Raw genomic sequence first — 27,125 nt, 5'->3', positions numbered from 1 at the left:
AGCTAAAGATTCACAAGGACGAGGAGACTCTTCCACTCAAGATGCTCATGTCCGTAACAGTAGAACACCAGTGACGCCTCGATTTTGACACATTGTTGTTATTAGCTGAGCCACATACCGAAGAAAGCAAACAGAACAGAATGCGATGAAGTGAGATGTAACGGACATTGGCGTCGAATGTCGTTTCAGCGGCTTATATTTATGGAATCTTGGAGACATAGATGACCGACTACAGTGAACATTGAATAATTGGAACATCCGGAACCTGTTTATAATTGCAATATCATCATCCCCACCACATTCCCGCCAGGTTCCGTTTAATACACCATAGCACTAAACAACCGACCGCGGTTGAAGGGTGTAACATGATCCGAATATTGTCCAACTCGAAGATTTCAAGGTTTTCCTTTTTTATTCGCAGTCCTTTTCCATTTCCGAAACATCAATCGCTTATTATATAAGCAATTTTGATCGTAATTCTATCATTTATAGTGCAATTTTAATCATAAAAACATGACAAACATAATGGTGAAAGATTCATTCATCAAAAGTCAAAAATAGGAAAGTTTGATTTTTGAGTAAAGGTCTCAAGCTCATCGCGAGCCTTTAATACTGCCGAACGTTTCGATCTTTTTTTTTCTTCGTTCGCATTATCCCTTTCCCCCGTTGTGCTAAAATCTTCGTTTTTATTCACTATATACTGAATCTTGGAGAGAAAGGCCTATTTAAATACTCTTCCTATACATAGATATGTATTTGATTTCATAAATATATATCTTTTTGTTAAGTATCGATGATATTTAGGGTGTAATATATTTTCTTAAAAATATGTGGAGAATTGAACGAATCGGGGTGGAGCGTGCAGCCGAGTTCCCTTGCCCCTGAGTACATTTAGCTTGTGGATAGTCGGCCGACTCACGAACGGTAAACTTTTCTAAAAACCCTAATTTTTTCTGACTTACTGCATTACCCAGTAGTTGGTTTTTTCTATGACTGACATCCCTTTTGAACACATTGTTAACCGTCAATTTTACGTAAAAACTATCCCATGCCACTGATTATTATTCCGTAATTAAATATGAAAGTGAAACAATCTAAATAAACTTCAATATACTTTATTTATACATAATGATTTTAAACGAAACGTTGGACATATCTTTTATATAACTTTGAATATTTTGCTTTAGCAATATTCCATATTGCCCTGCATTTCAAAAATTAGAATAGCTAATGCAAGTGCAAACACGAGTTAACTCGTGACCGGCCAACGACGTTTGGGCATGAAAACACGAGTTAACTCATAACCGATTAATGGGTCAATGTGATCTCGTGACAACAATGTGATAAATTGGCTCTATGAAGAACACATTAAGCAGTATCAAAACTTACTTAGTTTTTCTTAATGGAAGCAGTATCTATTCCTGTATTTCAGGTGAAAAGATGAGTATTTTGCTTGATTCACGTTCATTTCTATTGTATTTCGCTCGTTTCCAAAGAGTTTGCCTAACGTAAACATTCGTAATCAAATTAATTTTGTATTAATAAAGATTGATTTTTATATTTTTTACTTAAATTTTATATGTAGACTTTCCTACTTTTCCCTGTATTATAATAATAAAGCAGGTAATAAAAGGTAATAAAACAGTGAACCATCTACATAGATATTAAATGATATCTTTTAGGGTCTGTGGACATTCTGGGAAATCAACTCACCCCTAGAACAGTGAAGAAACTGTACTGTTTCCCAATCAAAAAAAGAATATAAAGTGCAATGAAAAAGGTGTGCCAGTACCTAAATGGTGATTATTTAAATATAAATACCAAAAGAAAAAATAAACAAAATAAATGGCAATCCATTAGCAAGGGAAAAGTGAAAGATCTCCCCATTCGGTTGGCTAAGTGTCAATCGGCGGTTTGTCATAGTTTTTGAATTACCCATTAAAAAAATGTTGATACCTTACTAATTATTTACAAAAAAACACACTTCATCGATTTTATTAATATTAAAATATGTTGTCATCTACATCACTTTAAATAACTATTCACTATAGATGTGATCATCTGTCGGCATTATTTTCCAAAATATACGTAAAAGTATATTCAATATTACATACCGTAAGTAGGTACTTAGAGTGCTGTCTTTGGATTAACAAATTTAATAATTATCCATTGTAATTATTATTTGTTGTGTATACCTTCGGTTCACTGCGCTGTGTAAATTCAGACCCGTATATTCAAGAACCCGACCATGCAATAAATGTTAAATGTACGTAACAATTGCTAATTGTCAAGAAATATATACGTACGATACTATCTATATAAAACAATGTACAAAATAAATGCTTGTTATTTATGTTTTACTTGATTTACTCCTATCTATTTGTTTACATGCCCTACAGACAAAATTTTAAATTTTACAACATGAATTAATCGAAGAAAAAAGATCATATGAGTGATAAAATGATAAAAGAAGAGTGCACATGGGTGGAATATAATCCGTCATGGGGCTCAGCGGAATTGCTGAAATGTCGGTACTTTGAGGATCAAACAATGTCGGAGCCATGAGACACCAATTAGACTTACATTCTTCTACCTAATCAACTTGCCATTACTGCATTGTACTTCAGGAAATCAATGAAGTTTGATTAAATAAAATGAAAATGAAATGTAATATACATCTGAAATAAAGATATTAAGTATATTCTAACGACAGGAGCAAAGTTTTTTTACGTGGACAGCCACAATCGCAAAATTATCTATAATATTCAATTATTATTTTGAAAAAATTTCAAGTAACCAAAGATATGAAGCAAGTAGTTGAGTTGATAAAGAAGGAATAACGCCATTATTTGTATTTATAAACATAAACATTATTATATTAAATACACAGAAGATGCATAATTATCACAATTGACACTAACTCAATGCACAACTTACTTTACACATACCCATGTTACAGAAAAACAAAATTACAACTATTTAATGTTATTATATCAAGTATTAGCTTTAAATTATAGTTATTAAATAAAGTACAACCCAATGTCAAGCCTTTTTGTTTAAGTACAGCGAGGTACACTGCATATTGGCAACGTGTACAGAGTTTGTAATTTGTTAATCCCTTGAATATTTCATTTTATGTAATTACAAAATCCTTATTGATCAGATTATTATGGTAATACGATTAATGTATATATATAATGAAATTTATGAAATTGAATTTCGGTCAAATACACATATTAAACCTACAAATAGTAATAAAAAATGTTGTTTTAAGTCCATAATTTTCAAAATTTCGTCCTAATCAGAAATAGATTACTTTATTATACATATGCTAATTTTTATGTAGTAATTTTAAAGCATACATTAAGTCGTGATGGATAATAAACATTCATGTATCTTTGAAGCGGAAGTACAGTTTAAAATTATAACGTAAGTGTTTTAATAAAAAAGGTATATTACATATTAAAAATATAAACATATATACTTTTACTATTATTTACAAAATACTCATTAAAAAAACATTTCTTTCATATTTGTTTGTTAAAACTGTAAATTAGAATGACAGAAAAAATTATCTTTTACATTCCTAATTTTTTATACTATTAAAATATATAACTTTTGAATTATTTCTTCCCATGGTTACTATAAATTATATATTTTCCTTTTACATCCTTAACCCTTTGTACTCGTATGCACGTTGGAAATGACATCACAAACTTGTTATAGAACTTTGAAAATTGCTTAAAAATGTACCACACTTTAAAAGATTACAAAGATTAAGCCTTATAATAATAATAATAAATGAAATAAATATATAACGTTTAATTTTACCACTGTAAATTACTTTAATTCATTTCCAACAACATTGAAAATAAATCAAGTGCAAAGGGTTAAATTAAATTACTATTTTCTGTATACACGAAAACTGCATTCAAAATGAAAATAGACGCAGAAATGATGTATCGCGTGATTTCTAACGAACGACCTATATTGTCTAGCTTACCTCTAATCGTTACGTCATAGTTGAAATATGGAACGATACCGACGGAACGCCACTTTAATTGACACGTTACGCGCAATTATTTTAATCTTCTACGCCGAGGCACTCATGTGATACTGACCATTGAACAATTGCACGTAACTTGCAAAACTTAATGTCGTTACTCGACAACAGGTGAATACGATGATTGTGCACTTTCGAATAATATTAAGTTGATGCATATGACGTCCGAATTTGCTTACTCGTAAATGTTTATAATCCTGTTGATATCTCTTTGTTTTTCTCATAACCTCTTAAACAGTTTTATTGTCTATACTCAAAGTAACGTTCTGCAAAAAGGTTTTTCCGAATTGTGCATAATAAGTATATTTTGAATAGTTTTTTGAAAACATGGATACCGCCAACATTCGTGTAATTTTCTTATACGAATTTAAACTTTAAAACAATGCTGCAGAAACCGCTGAAAATATAAACAAAGCATTTAGGCACAAAAGAGCTGTGTGGTAAATCCGAAACAGTAGTTTATAACGATATTGTTAGAATTTGTTAATTCTAAAACTTCATAATTTTCTGAAAAAGGAATATATTCATTGAAAACACGCTGGCAAAAGTGTAATCGTGATATTACACATTGATCTAATCGAATAAAGCATATTTTGATTGAATGAATGTCTTTTAGGTTTCTTTTCTTCTGCAACAAGATTTGACATTTCATGTACACCGACCTAATATTTAAGATAGTCCTTTCAACAATATATTTATTAACTTAAACAAAATGTTGAAGACATAACGTAGAAGAAACACCACATAAAATGTGTAACGAAATAAATAATTAATTTATAATAATTAATAATATATTGCTAAGTATGCTGCTAAAACTTGTACTGCTTATATTATTAGTATTTTGTTTGTAAAAAACTAAGACTCTGGGCTATGTGAGAAATATATAGATAAAAAATAAGTGAACACGAATTTCAAATTAATATTCGCAATGGTAACAATTTTGCAATAACGTTGAAAGAACGTATATTCTAAGAAATTCGTCATAGAGATTTTACTGCTTGAAAGGAGAAGAGGATTCCTCCGACATTTACTATCATCGTTTCTAAGGATTGTATATTTAGAAAACTATATTCTAGCATTATAATTCTTCTTCCTATTTGTCGTGTATTGGTCAAAGGTTCTTAAACGTTTACAAAATTTGTTAATTGAAAAAGAAAATAAAGTAAACGAACTTCTACATGATTGTAATTGTTGTTTCACAAAAAATCTAAGTTGAAATTTCTTAATTTTTAATCATGTTTAAACAATTTCTTAAATGAGCGAGATATGCATTACGCCACAATTTTTATGAACATTTTTCAATTTATTTTGAAAATGGAGTGTTTGAGACAAAACTATATTAAACGATAAAGTCGACTTCGTATAAAAATGATAAAAAGAACTAGATATAGATTTTGTTCTTCATTAAAGAAATCACATATTCTCACGGATCGTAAAGTGGTGCAAGTGATCCTTAATACTAACGATCGCTCGATTTTTTATACAGCCACATTGTTCTTTCGAAGAAAACGCCAAGCGCTCGTATACACTGAAAATCACTGGCAGCTACCTTATATCTTGCCAACGTATTTTAGTTTCTCAATCGAAAACAAGGTCCGTATTGTAGCCTATGTTGATGGTTTCCGTACAAACAGAGTCTGTTTTATCGCATGGTATAATTAGATTTTGTCTTAGACCGTTAATTTTCCAGATAAACCAAAAATATTTTCAAAAATTGATGCGTGATATATGTCTCCCTTGCTTCAAAGATTTTTTGAAACATGATTATCTATCAGGGCAAAAAAAGCTTAAACTGCCACCATTGTTTTTCCGGAAAAACGTATACTTTAACGCATTCTTTACCGGCAATTTTACGCAGAAACTGTCCCATGCCACCGGTTATTATTATTTAAATAATCTTCAGTATACTTCTTTATACATAATGAGTTGAAATGAAACATTGGACATATCTTTCATATAACTTTGAATAATTTGCTTTTACAATGTTCTATATTGTTCTGCATTTCAAAAACTGATATAGTTAATGCAACTACACACGTTGACCCGTTAACAATATGTTAAGATGCAATAAAAGCATTAATTTAAGAAAATAAAAACAGTTCTATGTAGTATCTTTCTGAACGAATTTTTCTTATCCATTACAGTAAAAGAAGTCAACTATATTTATTCTAATCGAACTTCTACTTCAATCTATAACATTGAATTTGAAAGAGTTTGTAGAATCATTTTCTAGAAAAGACATTCGTGAAGCTTCTGTCATGAACGTAAAAATAACTTCTAAATCTGGAAAATCTTTTTTCCAGAAAACGTATATGTCAAAACTGAACACAATGAAGAAAAAAGATTTTCAGATTTGTACTCGTAAAAAATCTACAAAAATGATCTTTCAGGTTTAAGAACATAACAAAAATAAAATTTATTGGATAGTATATTTAATACGTTAGCTACGAATTAACAAAAATCAAGACATATCTGATGAGTTTCCATTATTCTTAATAATAGAAGAATGTAGAGGAAATAAAATTTATTTTGTAAAAATCAAATGTACTGTGTATTAATACACAAATTTTCTTTATAATTAATCAATTAATTCGGGTAAAAATCTTTTTACTGTTTTGAAATGGTAGAATGATTGATTTTAAACCTAACTAGCGACAGATTTTTGTTACGTAAGATTATATAAGATTATATTTCAAGAAATCTAACATGCATAATTATTAACCCTAAATATGAACGGGAGACTTACAAAAAATAGGTGCAATATTTGGAATGTTGTCATTAGCAAAATTCTTTCATCGTCGTTGTTTCCGTCGAATAGTATTGTATAAGACAAATAAAAATTCAGAAAATGATTCAGTCCTGTGTATTGGCGTTAATCATATTAAAAAACCAAATTATTGAAATGCAAGCGCAACATCTGATATTGCATTCATCATTTTAATATTTATATTTATTATAGGGTATTCAGTTTAAATGAAACACATACCAAAAAATGAATAATAGTAATATTAAAAAACACTGTTTTAAATCTCTCGATATGACAATAAATAGCATTAATAATAAACAGTATTAATATACAATACGTAAATTCATTCAGTAATTCACTCGCATTTCAACAACCGGATTATCATTTTTTGTTTTAAATTATTTATCTTTGTTTTATATTTTTACATAATTTTTACATGCGGAGCATTGAGTTAAAGTGCAATAGATTCCAGGATATTATGCCAATCACATAAACTCAAAAGATGATTTTGAATATCAAATAGAATTAATATTTTCGACTGTTAACCATTGGAATTACCAAATCATCGTGAATTCTCTTAATGTTATATTAATGAAGAGTTAAGTGTGCATATACAATAAAATATTTTCCATACGTATTATTGAATACAAGTAAGTAAAAGTGAACTGGATGCTATCATTCGAATAGATTATCCCCTTGCTCTCAGGTAACAACAATTTTATGGTTTTCTGGGTATACTCAATATCAATCCATGATGAATTTTCCAGCTACTTTCTCGAATAATAATTTTGATAATGAATTATTAAGCACTTACGTGAATTTTTACGTTTGACATCTTACAATGTTTTGTTTCGATTTTTCTTTTGTTACTTAGTATCTATGCTTGTAAAATTAAAGTACCATAAATAAAATCTACTTAAGAGAATTAGATAGAATCGATTATGGTCTATTGGACTTTAGAATATGCTAATGAATATCTTAAAGAAACAAGTCACACAAATTATGAAATATATGATATTGTCAAATCTTCTATGTGAGATATAATGTTTTTTAAACTAGGATAACATTAATATTTTATTATTACGATTTTAAACGTGTACAATATGCGATCAAATCATACTGCATACTTCATACCTGTTCCTCCTTTATGTATAAATTCGAAGATAATTAAAATCGAACAAAGTTAATATTTATAACGTAAAACTTCATTTCGCAACTTAAATCCATCGTTTCTTATCTAACACGCTCGTAACATTGATGTTTTTCATATTAAGTATTACGAGTATCAAAAACAAATGCTTTTGTAATCTATGTGTGGATACTATTGATTAATTTTGGTTGGCAAATCTATTTAATGCAGATTAAAAGCAACAACCATAAATATGAAAAATATTATCGGAATTATAAAAACCCTCAAATTAGACTGGGAAATTTTAAACCATCAACTATTACGTCCGTTCATCTATTTACGCGGAGTGTTTGTTCCATGTGAAAATCACATAAATAGAATCTGTCAGTACAAAAGGAAACGTAATATTGGAAAAAATAACTGATAGTAATTTTAGAAATACATACATCTTTAACATAGTTTAACAAAAAAATAATAATGGCATTTCAAGAACCAAAAGTGAATTTTATTCAGCGTCACTAAATTCAGATAGGATATAAATAATATCATATAAATAGTGTTATAATTTACTGTGTAAAACAGAGACTCGCGTAAAAAAAAGTACAACATAAATGAAAGAATAGGTATGTACATATTGATATTGTAAATGCTTCTAATTATTTATATACGAAATTGGTATTCATATATTTGTTCACTTTCTAAGTATTACACAATAAATAATTTACTAATTTCAATATAATAAACCTTACTTTGGGAGAGGTTGCAAACATCTTCAAAAGTTAAATTCAACCACCCCAAAGATAGAAGCAAGGTACACTGAAGTATATCTGATACTGTAGTTATTTGTTCGCCTGATGTGGAAGGTTGCATCACTTCCAAATTAATGCAACGAATATTACCCTTTGGATCAATGATTCCCAATAATTTTAAACTTTGTCATGAAAAATATAACGAAACTAAGAAATTTCATTATATTTGAAACACATGTCTACAATATGCCAAAGCATGTGTTTCCGAGATTTTTAAAATTGTAATGATATATTTATTTCACACAATGGCAACTGTGTATTTATTTTATTCTCTTGTGAATAGTACATAGCTGCAAATTTGATGTACTACACAAATGAAGTTTGAAGTCGATCAATTAAACTTTGAAATATCCAGAAAGCGAATGATATCGGATGCATATTAACCCAGCTCAAGTATATTACTACTAGGTACCATTTTCAAGATTTTCAAGATTTCCATAATTTCCATACTGCTTTGAATGTTGCCACCGAATTTTGCAATTACTTTTTTTAAACGCCATTGTTATATTCGAAGATGTAACAAAAAGAGATTGACATTTTTTTATTCCATCCCCCGTTAACACTTTCATCCCAAATAGTACACATAGGTACCACGAACACTTAAAATTACCGGTAAACTAAGAAACACCTGAAACGTAAAGGAAAATTGTACCACACGGGGATCTTCGCTTATGACTGGCAACTTAGGTGCTAATTATTATTATTATTAATACTTGTTTTATTTATTCCACTGAAAAGCTTCAATTTCACTTGAAAGCAACTGTTATTAGCACTCTCTTTGATTTAGGAGAAAAAATACATGTTCAGGGACAAAGGGGTTAAATGTAAAAAATGGCAAAAGAAAATTTCCTCGACATAAAGTTATCTATAATTAGAAATATTATGATATTTGACAAAATATTAGAATCTATAACGATGAGGAAGGTAACATGGAAACAGGGGGTCAAAGTTAGGCAAATACGTACACAATGCAAGGGTGCGAGTACATGCACGAACGGGGGGTGAGAAGCAGGGTGAAGAAGGGCAGAGCGATCCGACTACGGTCATGCGCAGACGTAGTACCTAGGCCCGATCCATAATTTCGTTGGTGGACCCCATCACGCATTACCAAAGGCTTTACGCTCGTGTGTGGACTGCACGCACCCTTTTTTCCTCCCGTTTCGTGGCAGCCTATATCACAGCAAGCAAGGGAGGGGGACGTAGGGGCACGAAAATCGTCGGCGATCGAAAGAGAAAGGTCCCCTGCGTGACGACGCGAGCCGTCTTGCCGATGACCATCCTCCGAAACAAAAACCCTTAACAGTTGAAAGTCTTCATTACGCTGAAATGTAACAAATTTTTGCATCCCTATCTATCACACTTTCCGTAGTTTCAGATGTATTTTCTATTCTATTTTATAAAAAGTTCTATTAGTGTTTTCTCTACATTTGGACAATATTTTGTTGTATTATACGTGAAGCTAGTATTACGAAAAGATGATTGACTGTTAAGGGTTAAGTAAATAGGTTCAAACGTGACATCACGAAAATCCTATTTTCTAATTTTATGAAAAGGTGGACACTGCCTCATGTCCACAAACCTACATATTACATATGATGGTTCAATATAACACAAATAAAGTAAACATTGTGTGTTTATGTATGAGAGTTAATTCAAAGTATTTACTGTACAATATTTAGGAAACATTTAGTTAGACTATAAATGTTCATAAGAAATAGAATAGAATGAAAAGTGGAATAAAAATAAAGAACATTTTTCTTTTATTGTTAATACATTAAAACATGTAATAGAAGGAACTTAGAATTAATAGGAGGAATTAATTATATTCCCAATCAATTATATTATAGTATTGGTAGTCTCATTATTAATTGCAGAGGACTTTAAAATATTTGTATGAAATTATTATGCGATTATTATAAGTGGTAGTTTTTCTTTATATTTCTAAGAGGCCCAGTTTTAAAGGCGATCTTAAGTTTTCTAATGCAAGTATATTTAAAATTACGTTTAGCATTTTTATGAATTATAAAATTTATAATTTCATTATATTTTTTGTATGTACTTATTAAATTTTACATCCGATAAATTTTATATATATATATAATTTTGAAAACACAAAATATTAAATACTGATTGAAGAGTTCATTTCTTTTGCTGATAAATTTAAAAGTAAATGAGGTAATCACTAAGTTACTAGTATTAATGGATAGATACTTTTAATTTTCATTTTCATCGATTTGTAGAACATTTTGTTATCAATCTCAATTTTATCCGAAGATTCATTTTTACTTAATCGAAAATTCCAACTCTTGTTAAACCTTTATCATGTAGTTAATGTCAAATATCAACGTTACAATAATGCAATTTCTACTATTCTATTTCTTGTAACAGTATGCAATTAATTAACTTAAATTAATTTAGTTTTATGATATTATAAAAAAAGAGTCTAAGCATTCAAATTGAGTAATCTCAGATCTTTCACCTTAAGTTAATTTTATCACTACAAAATAAAATAGAAAGCCACTTGAAAGTTGTAATTCAGACAAACATACTTAGAGAAAAATTAATTCATGTTTAAGCACTTAACAATAATGAAGAATAAAAAAACCAAACATCGAGAATTAAAAGGACCACATTAAAACGTGTCACGAAGATAAATGTCGAAAAAATTGATATCCTGAAGTCTCATCAGAATATCAATAACCAAATTCTTTTTTATGAAAAAACACAAACATCAAAGTAACTTATTTGGAACCTCATGCCTTGTTATTTCTTAAAGACAACGATGTCCAGAATTACTATACTGTAAATTACATGTGAACATGCTAACGAGTTTTATCTTCCTTATAGGTGCAAAATTTTCATTGAAATTTAAATCTTGATAATAACAAAATAATTTTTTACTTTATTATTTATTATACCGCATTGGAATCTTCATCGCTATTATAACTCTCTTCTTGTTATCATAACACGAAAAGTTAATAACTTTAAAGAAATATTATAAAGTATTTATATTAAAAAATGTTTCTTTATCTTCTTCGATAAAGTACTAATAATTACTTAATCGTTCTTGTAAAGATTTATAGTAATTTAATTAATGTACTATAATTAACTTATGTAATACAATATATAATAAAACCATTTAGAATTGAATCCGTTATGGAATGTTAAGACATAAAAAAGATAAAGGCTCCAATAGCTTTCAATAAATCTTTCCATAAGAATTTGTAGCAACAAAGTGACTTGTGTATCGGCAATTTACATTTTTATACTTCATTTATTGGTTTAGTTTTACTTTTAACAGTTTGTAATAGTTGCAATTTGAAATGAACAAATTATTTATAAATCTACAATAGTTTGTTTCTAGATATATTCAACATTTTTACAAATCTTGAATAAAAATTCTGTTATCTATGAACACTGAATACAAAAGATAATATTATCACGCGTTGAACGACAATTGGCGACTATTAAAGTGATTAAAAACAGAAAAAATTGCTTGTGATAAAGGCCGATAGCTATGTAATTGTGTTTAGTTTAAGCATTGACAGATGCAGAGTTACATAACAATTCCTAACTCTTGATGACAGATGTCATAACTAGACGTCGTGCGTTTATTAAATACAGTTTTTTACTGATTAATTTGCAAAGAAATGAAATAAAATAAAAATATTATCCCTTTATTAAAATTTCTGTCAGGGTCTAAATAAAGTGGAAATCATATAATGTTGTATTAAACATTTTATTACACTAAGTTTTAATTAAATCGTTTTGTCTGTTACATATTCATAAAATTCTAGTTTTCAGCACAGTGCAGATTCATTAAATTTTAGATTAAAATTATTCGAATTATTGATGGAGAACTCACAAACCACTTATTACAGTGTAATACTATAATAGAATACGTTGTTTAGAAATACGCATTTCGTGTTCTCGCCTTACATAATATTAGATTTTCTGTAACTAAGTGAAGTGCATATTATTTAATCGCGTTAAGCAGGCTTGAAAGTCACCGAGTATCTTTACATAAGTAGCTGGAAAGAAAGAAACAATAATACACACAGTACTGTGTGGTTATGCATCGAGATGTAACTAAAATAAAAATTATTTATTCCAGCTACATACATATGTATGTATCACCGTTGCTAGCAGGTAAATTTAGTAACTTCACATACTACGTTATGGAGGAACAGGATAAATACTATCCTCCAAAACTCATGAATAGATCTTTTAAAAAGAAATATGTATTTAAGCTTTATTAAGTTACTTTAATTTAAGCTTTATTTAGTTATTTTTTTATGTACTAATAACATGTTACTAAATTGATTATCAACTCGCAAAAAATAAATAAACTGTAATTGTCAGTAGAATACGATTGTTTATTCAAATCTACGCCTTCATTATATCTCTCAGTGAAAAATTAATTGAAATAAAAATTATTCTTTCATAGAATACTTTGTTACCTAAAATGTAATTAAGTCTTTTCCATCTTTTTACAATTCTAACTCCTTTATCAAATTATACATAAAACAATTTAATGTTCTTTGCATTTAATTTCCTTTACATACTTTAATAACGAACAAGTTTTGATTATTAACCAGTTAACTGCGTTTAACGAGTATACATATCATCTTAAAATCAAAATGATACTAATTCTTTCTATGATAAATTATTTAGTTTTTCAGATAAGCATGTAATTCTTCTTTGTTTTGCATTAACTTTTCGTTAGAATATACTATAATTGCATGTGGTTTACATTAAACGAGTATACACTTTATTATTTGATTTCATTGCGAGCATTATCAAAGATATCTGAAATTAAATTCCACAGTTAACAGATTAATGCATTCGCAACATATTAGATGTAGAAATCAATTTCACAATTCTTTAAATATTTTCTGCGTATTCATAACAAATTGAATACTTTACATACATTGAAATATTCGAAATGGAAAATTCCAAAGTGACGGTAGTAGGTATTGGATTCAATAAACGATCACTGAATTAATTCCCACGCCTAATAAAATGAATAAAGAACAGGTATTAAAAAATAACACACGTGTAATCTTTGGAATGGTAATCTTTGAATAAAATTAATGTTAATCTTCTTATCAATCGAGTTCAAAGATGATTCACTCTCTGAGAAAAATACATGATAATAACTTCTCATATTCGGTAAAGCAAATTAAGAATTTGTATGACAAAACCATTTTAAGAATCCTTACGTTTTCTCTCTTAACAGAAATATTTAACACACTGATTTTTACTTATCTTCTTGTAAAGAGACTGCAAATATTTATACATACACATGTAAAATGTACAAATATGCTAAAAACATGCAAGGTATTAGCACTTAGGTTTATTTATATACGACATGAAATTTGTTTCTGAATACTTCCAACTGCATTCAGCCGTTATCTGTTGTATCATTTATAAGAACTAAACAAATATGATTATGTTTCGGAAACTATTCACACGACAAATTACAATTTCGATGTGTAAAAAATTGAAAATAAAAACGTATAAAACTGGTGATAACAAACATTCTATATATATATATATATATATCACATTATATATATATATATATATATAATGAGTAAAATATCTACGAACAGGGAACATGTTGAAAATGTGATTTAAAAAATATGGGAAATGAAATGAGACGTCAGTGCACTTGCATTTTACATATGTTGTAGCAGTTTGTCTATTCTGCATATTTGAAAATATTCTTTATACATCAATGTATTTGTTACATTCCCACATATTCTGCATACTCAGGTTCCTTCTGCATTTACAGATGAATTCGACACAATTTGACTTATATGTTATTGACTCAGCATATTGTGACCTATTCTACATGTATCGTATTTTGCACAGAACAAATTACTCTGTATATTACGATATACTGTACATATATCACATATTCTTATGTATTCTGCATATTTTAGTTTTTTCTTCATATTCTATGTTACTGTGCATTATTTTAACTTATTCTGCATACTCCAATATATTCTATATGTTACGCACTGCGCGTATTTCGCATTTTATAAATTCTCAACATTCTACTACTTTTTAACTTATTGAGACAAAAAAATAAACTTATACGAACTACTTATAAGCAGTGTTGAAAAAAGTCCTACAAAGTATTACAAAGTAATTTATAAAATGTGCTGAATGTATGCATATATTTACAAATTGGGTAGAAACATTCTTAAAGTATCTATAATGCATGTAAATGTATACATACACACATTTATCTGTAAATATGTATAAGAATATGCAAAACATATGTATTTTTATGCAAGATATGCGCATTTTTAAAAGATAAAACAAATTTCTATCCAATTGTAAATGTGTTACAAGAAAATACCCATTTATATAAACATCCACAGTATTCTTCTTAAAAACATCGAACAAATTTAAATCTACATTCTTCTCTGTTTATCTATTAGCATTTCGAATGAATTCTTATTTTAAGACGCAATACAGCAATAGTAATGCATCAGATTTTAATAATAGTATTCAGTTAAATGACAAAACACTTGATATTATGGAATATGCTATAACGAAAACAATTCCATAAGTGTTACATAAATTTCTCTTGTCTACTATGTTTCACAAGTAATTATGCTTTTCGATTATTAGCATTTTCATATACATTGTAATATTTCGGAGTAAATAAAAATTTTGGAAAAATATGAACTTCGTCAACAAGAAAAATAAAAAATATTTATATGTAAACTTCCTCATAGGTATCTTTACACACTTGGAAAATATCATGCAAGAAATATAAAATGAAGAAAGAAACGTTATATGTAGGCAATTGAATAATTATGTTCTGAATTACATTGAATTAATTAAAGCAGTCAAATTTTGAAACGAAAATACGACATTACATGTCGAATGAATCAATATTATTTCGTTACTTCGCAAAATGTCAGAATTGTGTTGAAATACTTGGTGAGTTAAAATATCAGAACATCGGCGTTGATACATGCCGTCTGTGGTCCATCATAATTTGACATTGCTTGCGCTATCGCACAGAAATGGATCTCTTGACGTTGCCTGCACTCCAGTAACATCACACGAATGGGTCATGGTGGCCTGGAAAGCTTAACGAGACAGTGCCACGTGGGAAGCTCCGCAATGAAAATCAATTCTTTGGTTTCATCAAGAACTGCTCTGAATCATAATGCAATAAGATTTTTCTCTAAAACTTCTTATTATGAGCCAGCACATATTATTCATGAATATGATATAAAAACGTTACAATCCAAGTTCATCCTACAGTAACACAAAGTAAAATGACGACAAACCTATTACACGGGTGTAATTTACAGCACGATGCTCGGTATAACACTCGCAGATGTGGCAGACAGATACGCAGGTGAAGTAGAGTAAATACATACTGCCTAAGATGAACGTTGACGGAAAATTTTAATTAAGGAATGTAAACGACGACATGTATTAGTCCTCGCGAAAAAAGAGAACGATACGTCGGTAGGGAAAGACAGTTGTTGTGCTTTGAATGTTTCGATTTTAGTTTTTACAATTGTTTTGCGTTCGGTACACTTTGTTTGTTGAGATGTGACAGTGCATGGAATTATAGAATAACTTTTGTATAGAATAGCTTAAGTTTCATGAAAAGTATAAGGTAATATTGAAAATCAAAGGCACAACACGTTGATACGAAAGAGATTGATATTATGCACGCGTGACTGATGTCACAAATGTTGTGAAATAATGTTGAAAGCTTAACATTTTTATTTATACTTGAATTTAAAATAATGTGTTTGATCTTCCTTTTCTAAGAAACAGAAAACATGTATACATAGAATGTACCAACAAAGGTAATAAACATCGTCTATTTTGACCCTCTCTTATTGTATTATGAGCAAAAAAGTCTGTATTCGTTCATTTAAAATGAACGAAACATCAATATTTTTATTTTAGGTTTATATTATCCTGCTTGTCGAAATCACTATCTCGTTTGAGACTTCTGCTCCTATAAAAATAATTTTCAATGATACTAAACTGTAAGAAACTCTCAAATGCCAAAAATAAATATTGTAAGTAAAAATAAGAAAACCATAAGTATGCTTTCCTTTAAAGAATATAAGTAAGTGCGTAATACATTTATAATATGAAAACTGAAATTTTTTTCGTTATCATTTTATTGCGAAAATGTAACTTTTCTGACGTACGTAAAATTGTTTACAGAATAATTAAGGATAAAGGTATAAAATAATGTCTCTAATAAAAACCTTCAATTTTTACAACATATGTTCAAATGTAGGTTTCATTCACACTCGACAACCCTATCTTGAACGTACCATCTGTATTCTTGTGTAAGTAAAATGAATACACTAAAACTATCCACTCGACAAGCTACCAAAATAACACTGCAAAGAAAACAAAACTTTTGTTAGCATTAACTAGTCTATTCTCCAGAGGCACATAGAAAATAATTTAATAAAGATTATATTTAATTCTGTGTATTCTAAGTTCTGTGAAAAATTTCTCTCCTATTTAAAAAAAATGAAGGTTAATTTTTCATGAAATAATTAAAAACGTAGCAGAGAAAAACAACTCTAATTTTTCAGTTAACATACATTTAAATTTTAAAATAATACGATGCTGCAAAATATTTTTTAAATTAGAAGTAAACTATATAAGAATTCAATACACCTGTTCCATTAAATGAACTTGTATTGCCTATAATGTTGTGTCACGATGATTAATGGTGCGCAACATCAACCGCGCACCGACGGTGTACCAGAAAGGACGAAAACAACGATTGAGTTAAGTTTATTAAGTTTAATTACGATTCATATACAAAGTTTTAAAGTGTGTTGCACGTTGCTCGGAACGCGTAATGAGCCGATTACGTTCTTCAATTATTTTATTGCTTGTTAATCGTATACTCCGTCAATTAATAATATTGACGAATTGAATGAGTTAAGTTATATCATTACAATTATTATTAGCTGTAAACCTATGGTAAAATAGACATCACAAATAGAATTCTTAATTATTTTTCTCGAATTTAAACCTTATATATACGGGTTTTAAAGGACTGTTAGCTACAAACTTATTATGAAATTAAATGACAATTAAAGAATCAGGAAATGCTAGGACATGAAAACAATGTGCAAAGTATAGCACATCTACCAAAGTGTTATTATTGTACTTTTCTTATTTATATTGTAACCAAAAATGTTCTGTCTTATATTTCACTCTTTTACATTATATGCGAATGAAATTCTTTTATTGTTATGTGGAATTCTAACTGCATCCTTCTATAGACACAACCGTATTTACGTGATAAATGTTCCAATGATGTTGTTAATTAGGATAATTACGACATAGGATACTATTCATTCGATTAGGAAAACAACCGTGAAAAGTGGTGAACTTTTCAAAGTGACGTATCGAGGTCGCTTATTCGCATGACTAAGATCTCCAAGAATGCGCAAGATCTCCTGTGGCTGGTTAGAGCGCTCTAGAACGCCGAAGATCAAGAGAGCAGAGACGGTTTAAACTGTGTGTGCCCCGTCCCAGCGTGACTCTATTAATACCCGCGCCTCGTCGTCGCGCCTTAAAAACGCACGCATCGCTGTGGAGACGTGTACGAACCACGAGAAAAATCATCCGTAAAAACTTATTCTGCATTTAACAAGGAGCTGAATGAAGGAATCATCGATCACTTTGTCCTTAGATCCATTTCAGCTAGAATGCTGAAGAAGGAAAATTAAATCTACGAATTAATAAGAGGAACCATGTTTAAGTTCTTGAGGAAGGAGGAAGCAAAAGTTTCCTAAAATTGGTTTGTTTCACTAAACGCAACAACATGACGCGAATGTGTGATATATCGAACAAAACACTCGTAAATAGAGAAAAACATCTGGCTGCATTTCAATTAAACGTGGTGCAGAGAGCTTGAAATACGTGTGCCGCCCTAATAAAAATGTCCTTCTGGCAATCACTATTGTGTCAGAAATACTATATAAACGGAAAACTTAAAACGAGTTGCAGAACTTTGAAAAAGCCATTGTTTCAACAGGACATACCGTAGATATCGTACAAGTGCATTCACAGGCAATTATGCGACTAACTACAGACATTTACTTCGTGAAGCTATTAGGAACGAGTTAATAGTAACTTTGCATCGCACCAATTCATGGACGGTCGGTTATCATAAACAGAAGAAGGAAGCAGCAGAAACTGTTGCAGTTCCAGCGGTGTAGCCCACAGATGTCGTGTGAGGTCTTAAACCCGATCAGAGTCAGCGCAAATATATCCAATCGGCACTTTTGCAAATTCATTTCACGTAACAAGATATTTTCAAGTGGATTTCAAGATAATTAACTACAATATTATCTGCAACTTTCCTAATTATATCATGTATCGAAGACAAAACATTCTTCTGGTCGGTAAACAGAAAACTGCAAAATTGACCTTCCACCACTGCGAGTACACCCTAGACGAATGTCATTTTCCCCAAAAATCACTCACCTTTGATTGTCCAATGGTGAAAGTTAGGAAAAATCTCGTTGTTTAGTCCACCAGACTGAAGCAACGAGTGTGTTCCAAGAAGGGGTAGGTCAAAGTACACAGTGTCAACTCCTCTGTTACTCCTTGTACGCGAGCACCGTACACCCTTTCTGCCCCCCGAAACCGTGAGTTTCAAGTGAAAGCCGGCACCGATAAGGAAATGTGAACGCGAACGTATAGCAAGTGGACAATCGAGCGAGCAAGCGGGGTCACTCTGCGAGGGGCACGACGCGTGCTGGGGCTCCCTCGACCGAGTCGCGACTGATATCATTTCCAGCGGGGGACTGTGGGGTCGGCAGCCAGAACCCCACCAGGGGGTCTTCGTGCAACCCCCACGCGGTGTCGTAGTAGTCGTGTTCGCCGTCGTGGTTGTGGCTCGTTGTCGTCGTGGCTCCACCGTTGCTGGTCTCTCGAAACCCCCTTCGCACGTACAGGGAATAAGGGACCAGGATGTGTACGCGTATCATGGGGAGAGGCTTCTCTTTCACTCTCTTCCTCTCTCGCTCTTTCTTTCGCTTTCTTTCTCTTTTCCTCTCGCGCGCCACGATCCTGCCTATGTTTTTCGCTCTCGTTCCCTTGCATCTTCGGTTTCCTTCTCCGTTCCACGCACGCTGTCGATGTATCTATCTCTCTTTGTTCCTCGCCGAACTTCTCCCTCCGCCTGGATTTCTATCCTTGTTTCACTCGACGCGCTATATTGAAACGTCTGTCCCTCTTTCGTTGGTCACATTCTAGCTTCACAGCCCGAGCATGCACACACGCATAGAGGAGCGCGCGCGCGCGCGCGTGAATACTGTTGTAGGTCCCTCCTTCCCTCCGTTCGTTGGCACCCTCCCTAGCCGCGAACCCCTTGCCCCCGCGTACCCAGCAGCTTTATCCACCCTGAACCCTCCCGTTTACGAGGGGTTGCTTCTCGGTAGCCTGATCGGACGTTTGCGAGAAGAAGGGACCTTCCCTTTTGCCTCTCCGCGCCACCCTAGCCCTGCTTTTTTTATGTATTTCAGATTCGGGATTGTTTTATCCCAGAGAAAAATTTGATCGCGTGTCTAAGTATTGCGTTGTGCATAGTTCGAAATGTTTGATTTTGTAGCTACATAATTATTATATTACTTTTGATATGAGATACAGGTGTCAGGGGTAAACCACCTACTATTTTCACTGTAAGAGAATTCACGCATTTGTCAAATCTACACTCTTTGACGAATTTTTTCAAAATATGTTGTATTGCTTATTTAAAACACTTTGAAGTGAATCTACGAAACTTCATGAATGATATTGCAACAACTATTCAAACAAATCCCTTAGATATGTGCTTCCTAACATCGTCTGCACCTGTTACACGTGTTCATTCACTTTATTCTCGATTCACGGCAAAGGCTTTACTTACGAGTATCTTAAGAACGATAACGATAGCGATAACATCGCAAAGGAATTCTACTCTGTAGCAAGAAAAGCCCAATTTTCAAATGGAAAGCAAACGAAATTTCTATGATACTACTGTCGCCTCCGGCGAGACTCGAGGGGGCAATATTACCGGTACATTGTTTGGTTCGAAAAGTGAACACGCGTAAAAGACCTTGGAACATGAAACTACTCGTTGAGGAGTGTCGCAATACGATGAGCACAGACTGCAACGGCTACTGACGTAATCATCACATGGGTACGTGTATATTTATGTCTGTGCTCCGTGTAGATACACGTGTGCATATGAATCGTAGTACATCGTACACCAATTGCTGCAGTCAACTATTACTAATATTACAGTCCACAAAATCTATCGCAAATGAAATTACCTTGCTATTATCAAGTGTCACCTTTTATTTACTATTTGAAACAAATAATAATATAATAATTTTGCTACTCAATTTTTAAAAAAGCATTTACATCTGGAAAAAATCTTAATTTGTTCAAAGAATATGGAAAACAATTTTTCTTACAATAAATTGATTGTTCGCGTCTGAGGTGACCGTCCGACGATTCGGGGGCAGTGAGCGAATATCGATTCGTTATTTTTAGGGGCAGTCTATCCATGGACCCCACCTTCGCCGCTGGCGAGACCGAAAATTTGTCTCTAATGAATTATCGTTATGTACAATTTTCATAAGCTCAACGCATTTCGTTAACAATCGTTGAACAAAGTCAAATCTAAAGGGATAGGTGGAAAATATAAAAAATTTTATTAAATCTTGTTACAAGTGTAAATGATACAGGTTTCATTGTAAAATATCTTAAAAATATTGGACAAAAGATGTGAAATCGATATTATTGTCGTCTAAAAACTGTTGACAACTGATATATATTTAAGTAGCCTGCTAATTTAGCTACGGGATATTACATAATTTTTAAACTTCAAAAAACTCAAGTATAACATATAACATTCAATCATTGGAAACATTGATTACTTATTACAACAATATTTTTACTGAATTTCAAAAAAAGTGTGATTATGAATTAATTATGAAAATAATAATGATAATAAATCTCAATCTTATATAATTCAGTATTTTTTATTTTCGTTCAATGATTAAAATATAATGCGTAAATAGTTTTGACTTCGAAATAAACAATTTTAAATAAATTTACAATTGTCATTACTTAAAATAGAAGAAGCAAAGTTCTTGAAACGTTTTGTCAAGACCATGTATACAAGTTATTTGAATATTTAATACTTTCTAAGATTTGAATACGTGATGAATCAGAACTGCAAAAATGCTTCAATAATTCATCATTAAATCCACAATCGCTAAGATTTTCTTTAGCAAAAATATTTTGTGGCATTTTTGGTGTGTCATCCGTTTCTGTTTGTTCTGTAAAAACATAAAATTTATGTACATTAATTACTACAAAATTGAATATTAACATACAAAATTCATTATTTACCAAATCCGCGTTTTGCTTCTGAAAAGGAGGATGTTGACTCTAGTTGAGCGCAGCTTGCAGAATATTGGTCTAAATGACTAGATTTCATTAAAGAACACAGAGAGGGTAACACATGCGGTAACAGTGGCCCTTTCAATTCCAAAGAAAAATATCTTTCGTTGTCGACGCGTACCATGCTTTCCTTAACCTTTAAAAATTCAAAATAATGAATATAGTATACACAAAAATTTAATTATAAAAATAGTATACCTTAATTGATTTTAATGTGGCACCATGGAAAGCTACAGGAGCTAGAAGCGTTGGGGGCACTCCTGCTAAAGGGCCAATGGTTGTAATGGCTGATTTACAATTAATTAGAAAATTGAACAAGCCTTGTGCTTCAACCCCTTTAACAAAAATGAGAGATTGCTTCATGTTATCAATTTCAGTTTCCTTTTCTAATGTCATTCTCGCCTACAACAAAATTAAGGGATATTAAACATTTTAAATATAAATAAAAGCAAAGTATTAAAACAAAATACCTGAGAACTATGAATTTTACGAATTTCAGAATTCTCAACTCCAAGACTTTGCAACCATTCATCTTGAGTTTCATCCTCGTCATCGTGGCTTTGATCTTCTGAATGATTTGATTGTGTGGTATTATTCGATATAGGTATATCAAATGAGTCACAGCCAGAGTCAGTTACATCTGATCGTCTTTTAGAATCTTTCTTTAAAGGCATTGTAAATTCTATTTCTATGAAAAATTATAATATTATGTACATATTTCTAATTGTACGTATCCATATTTCAACTATCTCATACCTTCTTGTTTCAATGATTGTCGGAAACCACGCGTAGTGGGAGCCAAAAGAGCATGAGCTTCAGATATTCCACAGATCCCAGCAGCACGGAATAATACAGTAAAACTATTTGCACAAACGTAAAAATATGGACATTGGCCTGCTCGTAGTAAGTGGAAAAGAGACCTAAAGCTTTCACTCCAGTCTTTGTATAAAGCATCTTTCATAGACATGTTACTCATTGCAGTCAAATTACTCGTTAAATTGGTACTCACTTTGCCAGCAGAGCGAGGAAATAATTCTAACCATGGCAGTGAAGGATGTTGCCATATTAAACAACACCTATGAAGCCTATTTAAAGCAAATACTAGTAATAATTACTGAGTAAGTATTTTTATTGCATTAAAATATATAAAAATTTAAGAAATCACCTTGCATTTGGACTAGTGTCTAATGTTGAATCTTTTTCACTAATATCTAAACACCTCACAAAACCAGTCGTGCCGGATGCTTCCTCACTAGTTTTTAATTTAGAATTCCATGGAAATGATTTTGGTGACATAAACCTCATTTTTGTTTTTAAAGTCCAATCTATTGGAACATATTTTGTACCTTTTGGTATTTCTATATCTGTATTATTCTTACTTGTTTCGATTTTTGAAAGTAAATTGGAGAATGTTAACGGAGATTTTACTGTAGAACTTTCAAGTGTCTGTTTTGGAGATTCAAATTTCAATAGTTCAAATAATGTATTATCATTACTAGCTTCTAGCTCAGGTGTTACATTTGGCCGCTTGTTGATTTCATTTTTTGCAAAAGGATTTTTACGTTTTTGAGATGTACTTTGACTATTTGTAAGATTACAATCCTTTAATACATCTGTAGACTCCAATTGCACACTTTCTATGTTAACGCGTGTATTATTCATACGTGCTTGAAGTGCACGTTTCTTTAGTTTTAATCGATGCAACTGCATTACTTGTTCGGGTCTCTTCCATTCTGATGTTTGTACTTTTTCTGATTCCTCCATTGACAAGCATAAAATAAGTTTGTCATGCTGCCAAAATTTTGATAATATTTTAATAAAAAGGTATTAGTAATTTTTATCAATTAAAATGTAGTCTTTTATTACTTAAATCATGTTTTACTTGTTTGTTTATAATGATATTATAGGTTAGAATTCTAAAGTCACAATAATACAAACAATAAAAATATTTTAATGCTTTTTAAAGAAACATATTATAAACAATTTATATAGTGATACACACCGTTGTTTAAAATGTTGCTTATCTCATAAAATCATCAGTTAAATAAACTTTTCATAACTGGCCAACCAAAATACGTAATATAGGATTAACCCCCACAGTGTTCCAGCTTACTATGACGTAATATATGTAGGTGCACATATGTAGGCAAGTACTACTTTTCTTTTGTGTATGTAAATACATTTACACATGCATATGCTATGTACCTATGGCTAGCATTTAGTTAAAGGTATTATTCACTTTATTTTGAAAATCTATTTGTAAGAATCACAAACCAAAAGCAGTGCTCTCTTATTTTTTCTACATCATAGTATCAAACGCCGTTTAATGTATTTTAACTTTCGCTGTATGCATAATGAGAAATAAAACTAAATTTCTCAGTTATGGTAAAGTATTTTTTCTATTAGCTCTAATTATTTTTTTTATTCTCTCAAATAAATATTGTACACGTGTATATAAGTTGATTTAGTATAAAGTAACAAACTATTGAAGACATACTGTACCTATAGATGGTTTTAACATCCGATGAACTAATATATAGGGTGTTTCAGTAAGAATTACCAATTAATTATCTCCGTTATTTCCGAAGATATAAAAAAACCTTATTAACAAAAGTTGTTCAATATAATGAGGACTATAGTGTGACAATAATAATTTTTTTATCATTGGAAGAGTTACAAAGATTTCAAGGTCACCTTCATGTTTTTTAAATGCAATCATATTGACAAAAATAGATAATATTTTTAAGGAAAATTAGAACAATCACATTTATAACATACGTCTTTTCACCTATTAAGTCACGCAACAAACTGAGAAGTCCTACAAACCGTACCCGAGAACAACAAAAGACGATTGTCGGATCGGACGATTTCGTAGCTAATATATATTATATAATATACTCTTCTATGCAATATTCGATGTAGCTCTGTATTTTCTATAAAAAGGTATTAATTTATGTATGTCAAAAGGTTATTACCTAGTTAGAGGATATTTCAATTTTTCGTTTGTTGAACACCTTAAATCTTGGTTTTCATATTTTAGTGTGTATCAACATTTAGCAGCTCTCAATGAGAAGATTATTAAAGCACTCTGTATATGAGGTATTACATAGGGAACAGTTATACCAAACAGCATAAGTATAGTGCCAGACATAGATAATTTTCGTTCTTACTGTTAATTATCTGCATCATTCATAGAGAAACAAATGAATTGTACTATCCCTAATAAACTATTCTGGCGGCGCGTTTTCCTTAATTACCGATGATACAAGAAGGGTAGTGTTTATGCTGATATTTCCTGCGTTGAAAGATATTTTTCACAGCTAATTTCCCAATTTTCAGACAAGTGAATAAATTTGTAGTTTTATATAAGTACATTATTTTTAGACTTTTAGGTATGTGTAAATGGTTTGTTTTCGAAACACAATTTTTTATTTTTTATATTACGGATGTAACTTAAAGCTTCACTACATGCTTGCAGTACAATACTAGAAACCTTATATGTACTTACATATTCTACTTATGTATGTACACACGTTGGTCAGGAGAAGAGCCCAGGAAGAAATGCGATTCTAATTGATCAGCTTCCATCTTTGCTCATGTCATATTTTACAGTTGCAAGTAATCAATCGAAACTATAAACAAAACACATAGCTCTTGCCCCTGTGTCGTCCCAGGACTTTTCTCCTGAGTAACGTTGAGTAATAGTAAATCTTTTTTCATTTTTTGTAATTAAAGTTGTTGGATTTTTTCTTCACTGTTTTGTAAAAAAAAATATCCGAAATTAAAGAGAAAGAAGGAAAACGGGTGTAGAACAACATGGAAGCGATATTAAAAATGATGCTTGTAAATAAAACGATTGTAATTGCTTGTAAAAGACGTTCATGGAAAAAATGAAAAAAATGAATGAAAATAGAAAAAAGAAAAGCTAAGAAAACACTAAAAAAACTGAAAGTATTAAGAAAGGAAGAGAGTAAGGAGAAAAAGTTACTAAAAAGCTTTATCAAGAAAGCAACTAGACTTTAATAAGGTAGTTAATTTAAATTATTTAACCGAATACATCATTTGCAAAGAGTTATTTAATGAAGATTGAACGTAGTGCGAAGGTTTAAATTCTTAGTACATAGAGAATAAATACTGATCACACACTCACTTACACACACACACACACTCACTTACACACACACACACACACACACACACACACACACACACACACACACACACACACACACACACACGCACGCACACGCACACACGCACGCGCGCGCGCGCGCGCACGAAATGAAACATTAATTATGTTACTTGTAACATTTATAAACGTGCTTACATAAAAGTTTTGTTACATTTAAATATGTTTTATCAATATCGTTAAATAGAAGATAGTAAACAAGCTTTGAGATTTTCTCGTGTACAGAAACAGTTACCGTGATTTGTAGTGTCTAGTAAGCATAAATATAATTCATCATACATTCCACTGATTTTAAAGTTTATTTTTGTAAAACATGCAGTTTCGTAGGGGAAGAAAACATTTCATCATTTTCCGTGTTAATTTATTACGAACCATGACATTTTTCTTATTCCACTTTTTCTTTAATGCATGTTTTAGTTTGTATAGTAATTTGTTAATAAATATTATTGAAAAATATTTGATCATTTAAATTATCCACATCATATAGAGAAAAAGAAATCATTCATAGCGTGAACACATGTATCATAAATAACTGAAGAATATTTAATTAAATCAAGAGTAGCTCGAGATTGAATCGGGGCCCGACCGATAGTGCGTATCGGACTTAAGGTTTTATTTATATTACGTTACAATACAGGTAAGTTTATTAATCATCGTATAAATGATGAAATAATTTTGAGCGGCAGCGCATCTTTTTTTAAGTT

The 27,125-nt window shown here is 31.0% G+C and overlaps 2 protein-coding genes across 4 annotated transcripts in view; both read right to left on the bottom strand.

Moving 5' to 3' along the window:
* LOC116426285 (uncharacterized) overlaps nt 1-20,060 on the bottom strand; it is a 68,560-nt gene extending 48,500 nt beyond the window's left edge. Inside the window, exon 1 of one of the 2 annotated variants that reach the window (XM_076372849.1) lies at nt 19,263-20,060. The gene's annotated coding sequence lies outside the window, so the exon portion shown is untranslated. The remainder of the gene's footprint in view (nt 1-19,262) is intronic. The other variant, XM_031975018.2, reaches the window with a different exon arrangement.
* A 1,415-nt stretch (nt 20,061-21,475) lies between these two features.
* hd (humpty dumpty) lies at nt 21,476-24,468 on the bottom strand. 2 transcript variants are annotated; one of them, XM_031974714.2, is made up of 7 exons: nt 24,235-24,468; nt 23,398-24,148; nt 22,989-23,317; nt 22,703-22,920; nt 22,431-22,634; nt 22,182-22,368; nt 21,476-22,108 (listed from the first exon to the last, which is right to left on the bottom strand). In XM_031974714.2, exons 2-7 carry the CDS (start codon nt 23,994-23,996, stop codon nt 21,933-21,935), a joined length of 1,713 nt encoding a protein of 570 aa, XP_031830574.2. In that variant the 5' UTR covers nt 23,997-24,148; nt 24,235-24,468; the 3' UTR covers nt 21,476-21,932. The 2 variants fall into 2 exon arrangements, with proteins under 2 accessions (XP_031830574.2, XP_031830573.2); XM_031974713.2 differs by having other exon boundaries at nt 21,483-22,108; nt 23,398-24,023; nt 24,235-24,394.
* Nucleotides 24,469-27,125: the final 2,657 nt, after the last annotated feature.

Source organism: Nomia melanderi, chromosome 12, assembly GCF_051020985.1.
Source record: "Nomia melanderi isolate GNS246 chromosome 12, iyNomMela1, whole genome shotgun sequence".
Classification (NCBI taxonomy): Eukaryota; Metazoa; Arthropoda; class Insecta; order Hymenoptera; family Halictidae; genus Nomia; species Nomia melanderi.
This window is presented reverse-complemented; position numbering and strand designations above follow the sequence as displayed.

Coding starts and splice junctions, on each gene's coding strand:
- hd (XM_031974714.2), bottom strand. CDS start 23,996: ATGGAGGAATCAGAAAAAGTACAAACATCAGAATGGAAGAGACCCGAA. Junction 22,921..22,988: donor ACAATCATTGAAACAAGAAG/GTATGAGATAGT, acceptor AATTTTTCATAG/AAATAGAATTTACAATGCCT. Junction 22,635..22,702: donor GTAAAATTCATAGTTCTCAG/GTATTTTGTTTT, acceptor ATTTTGTTGTAG/GCGAGAATGACATTAGAAAA.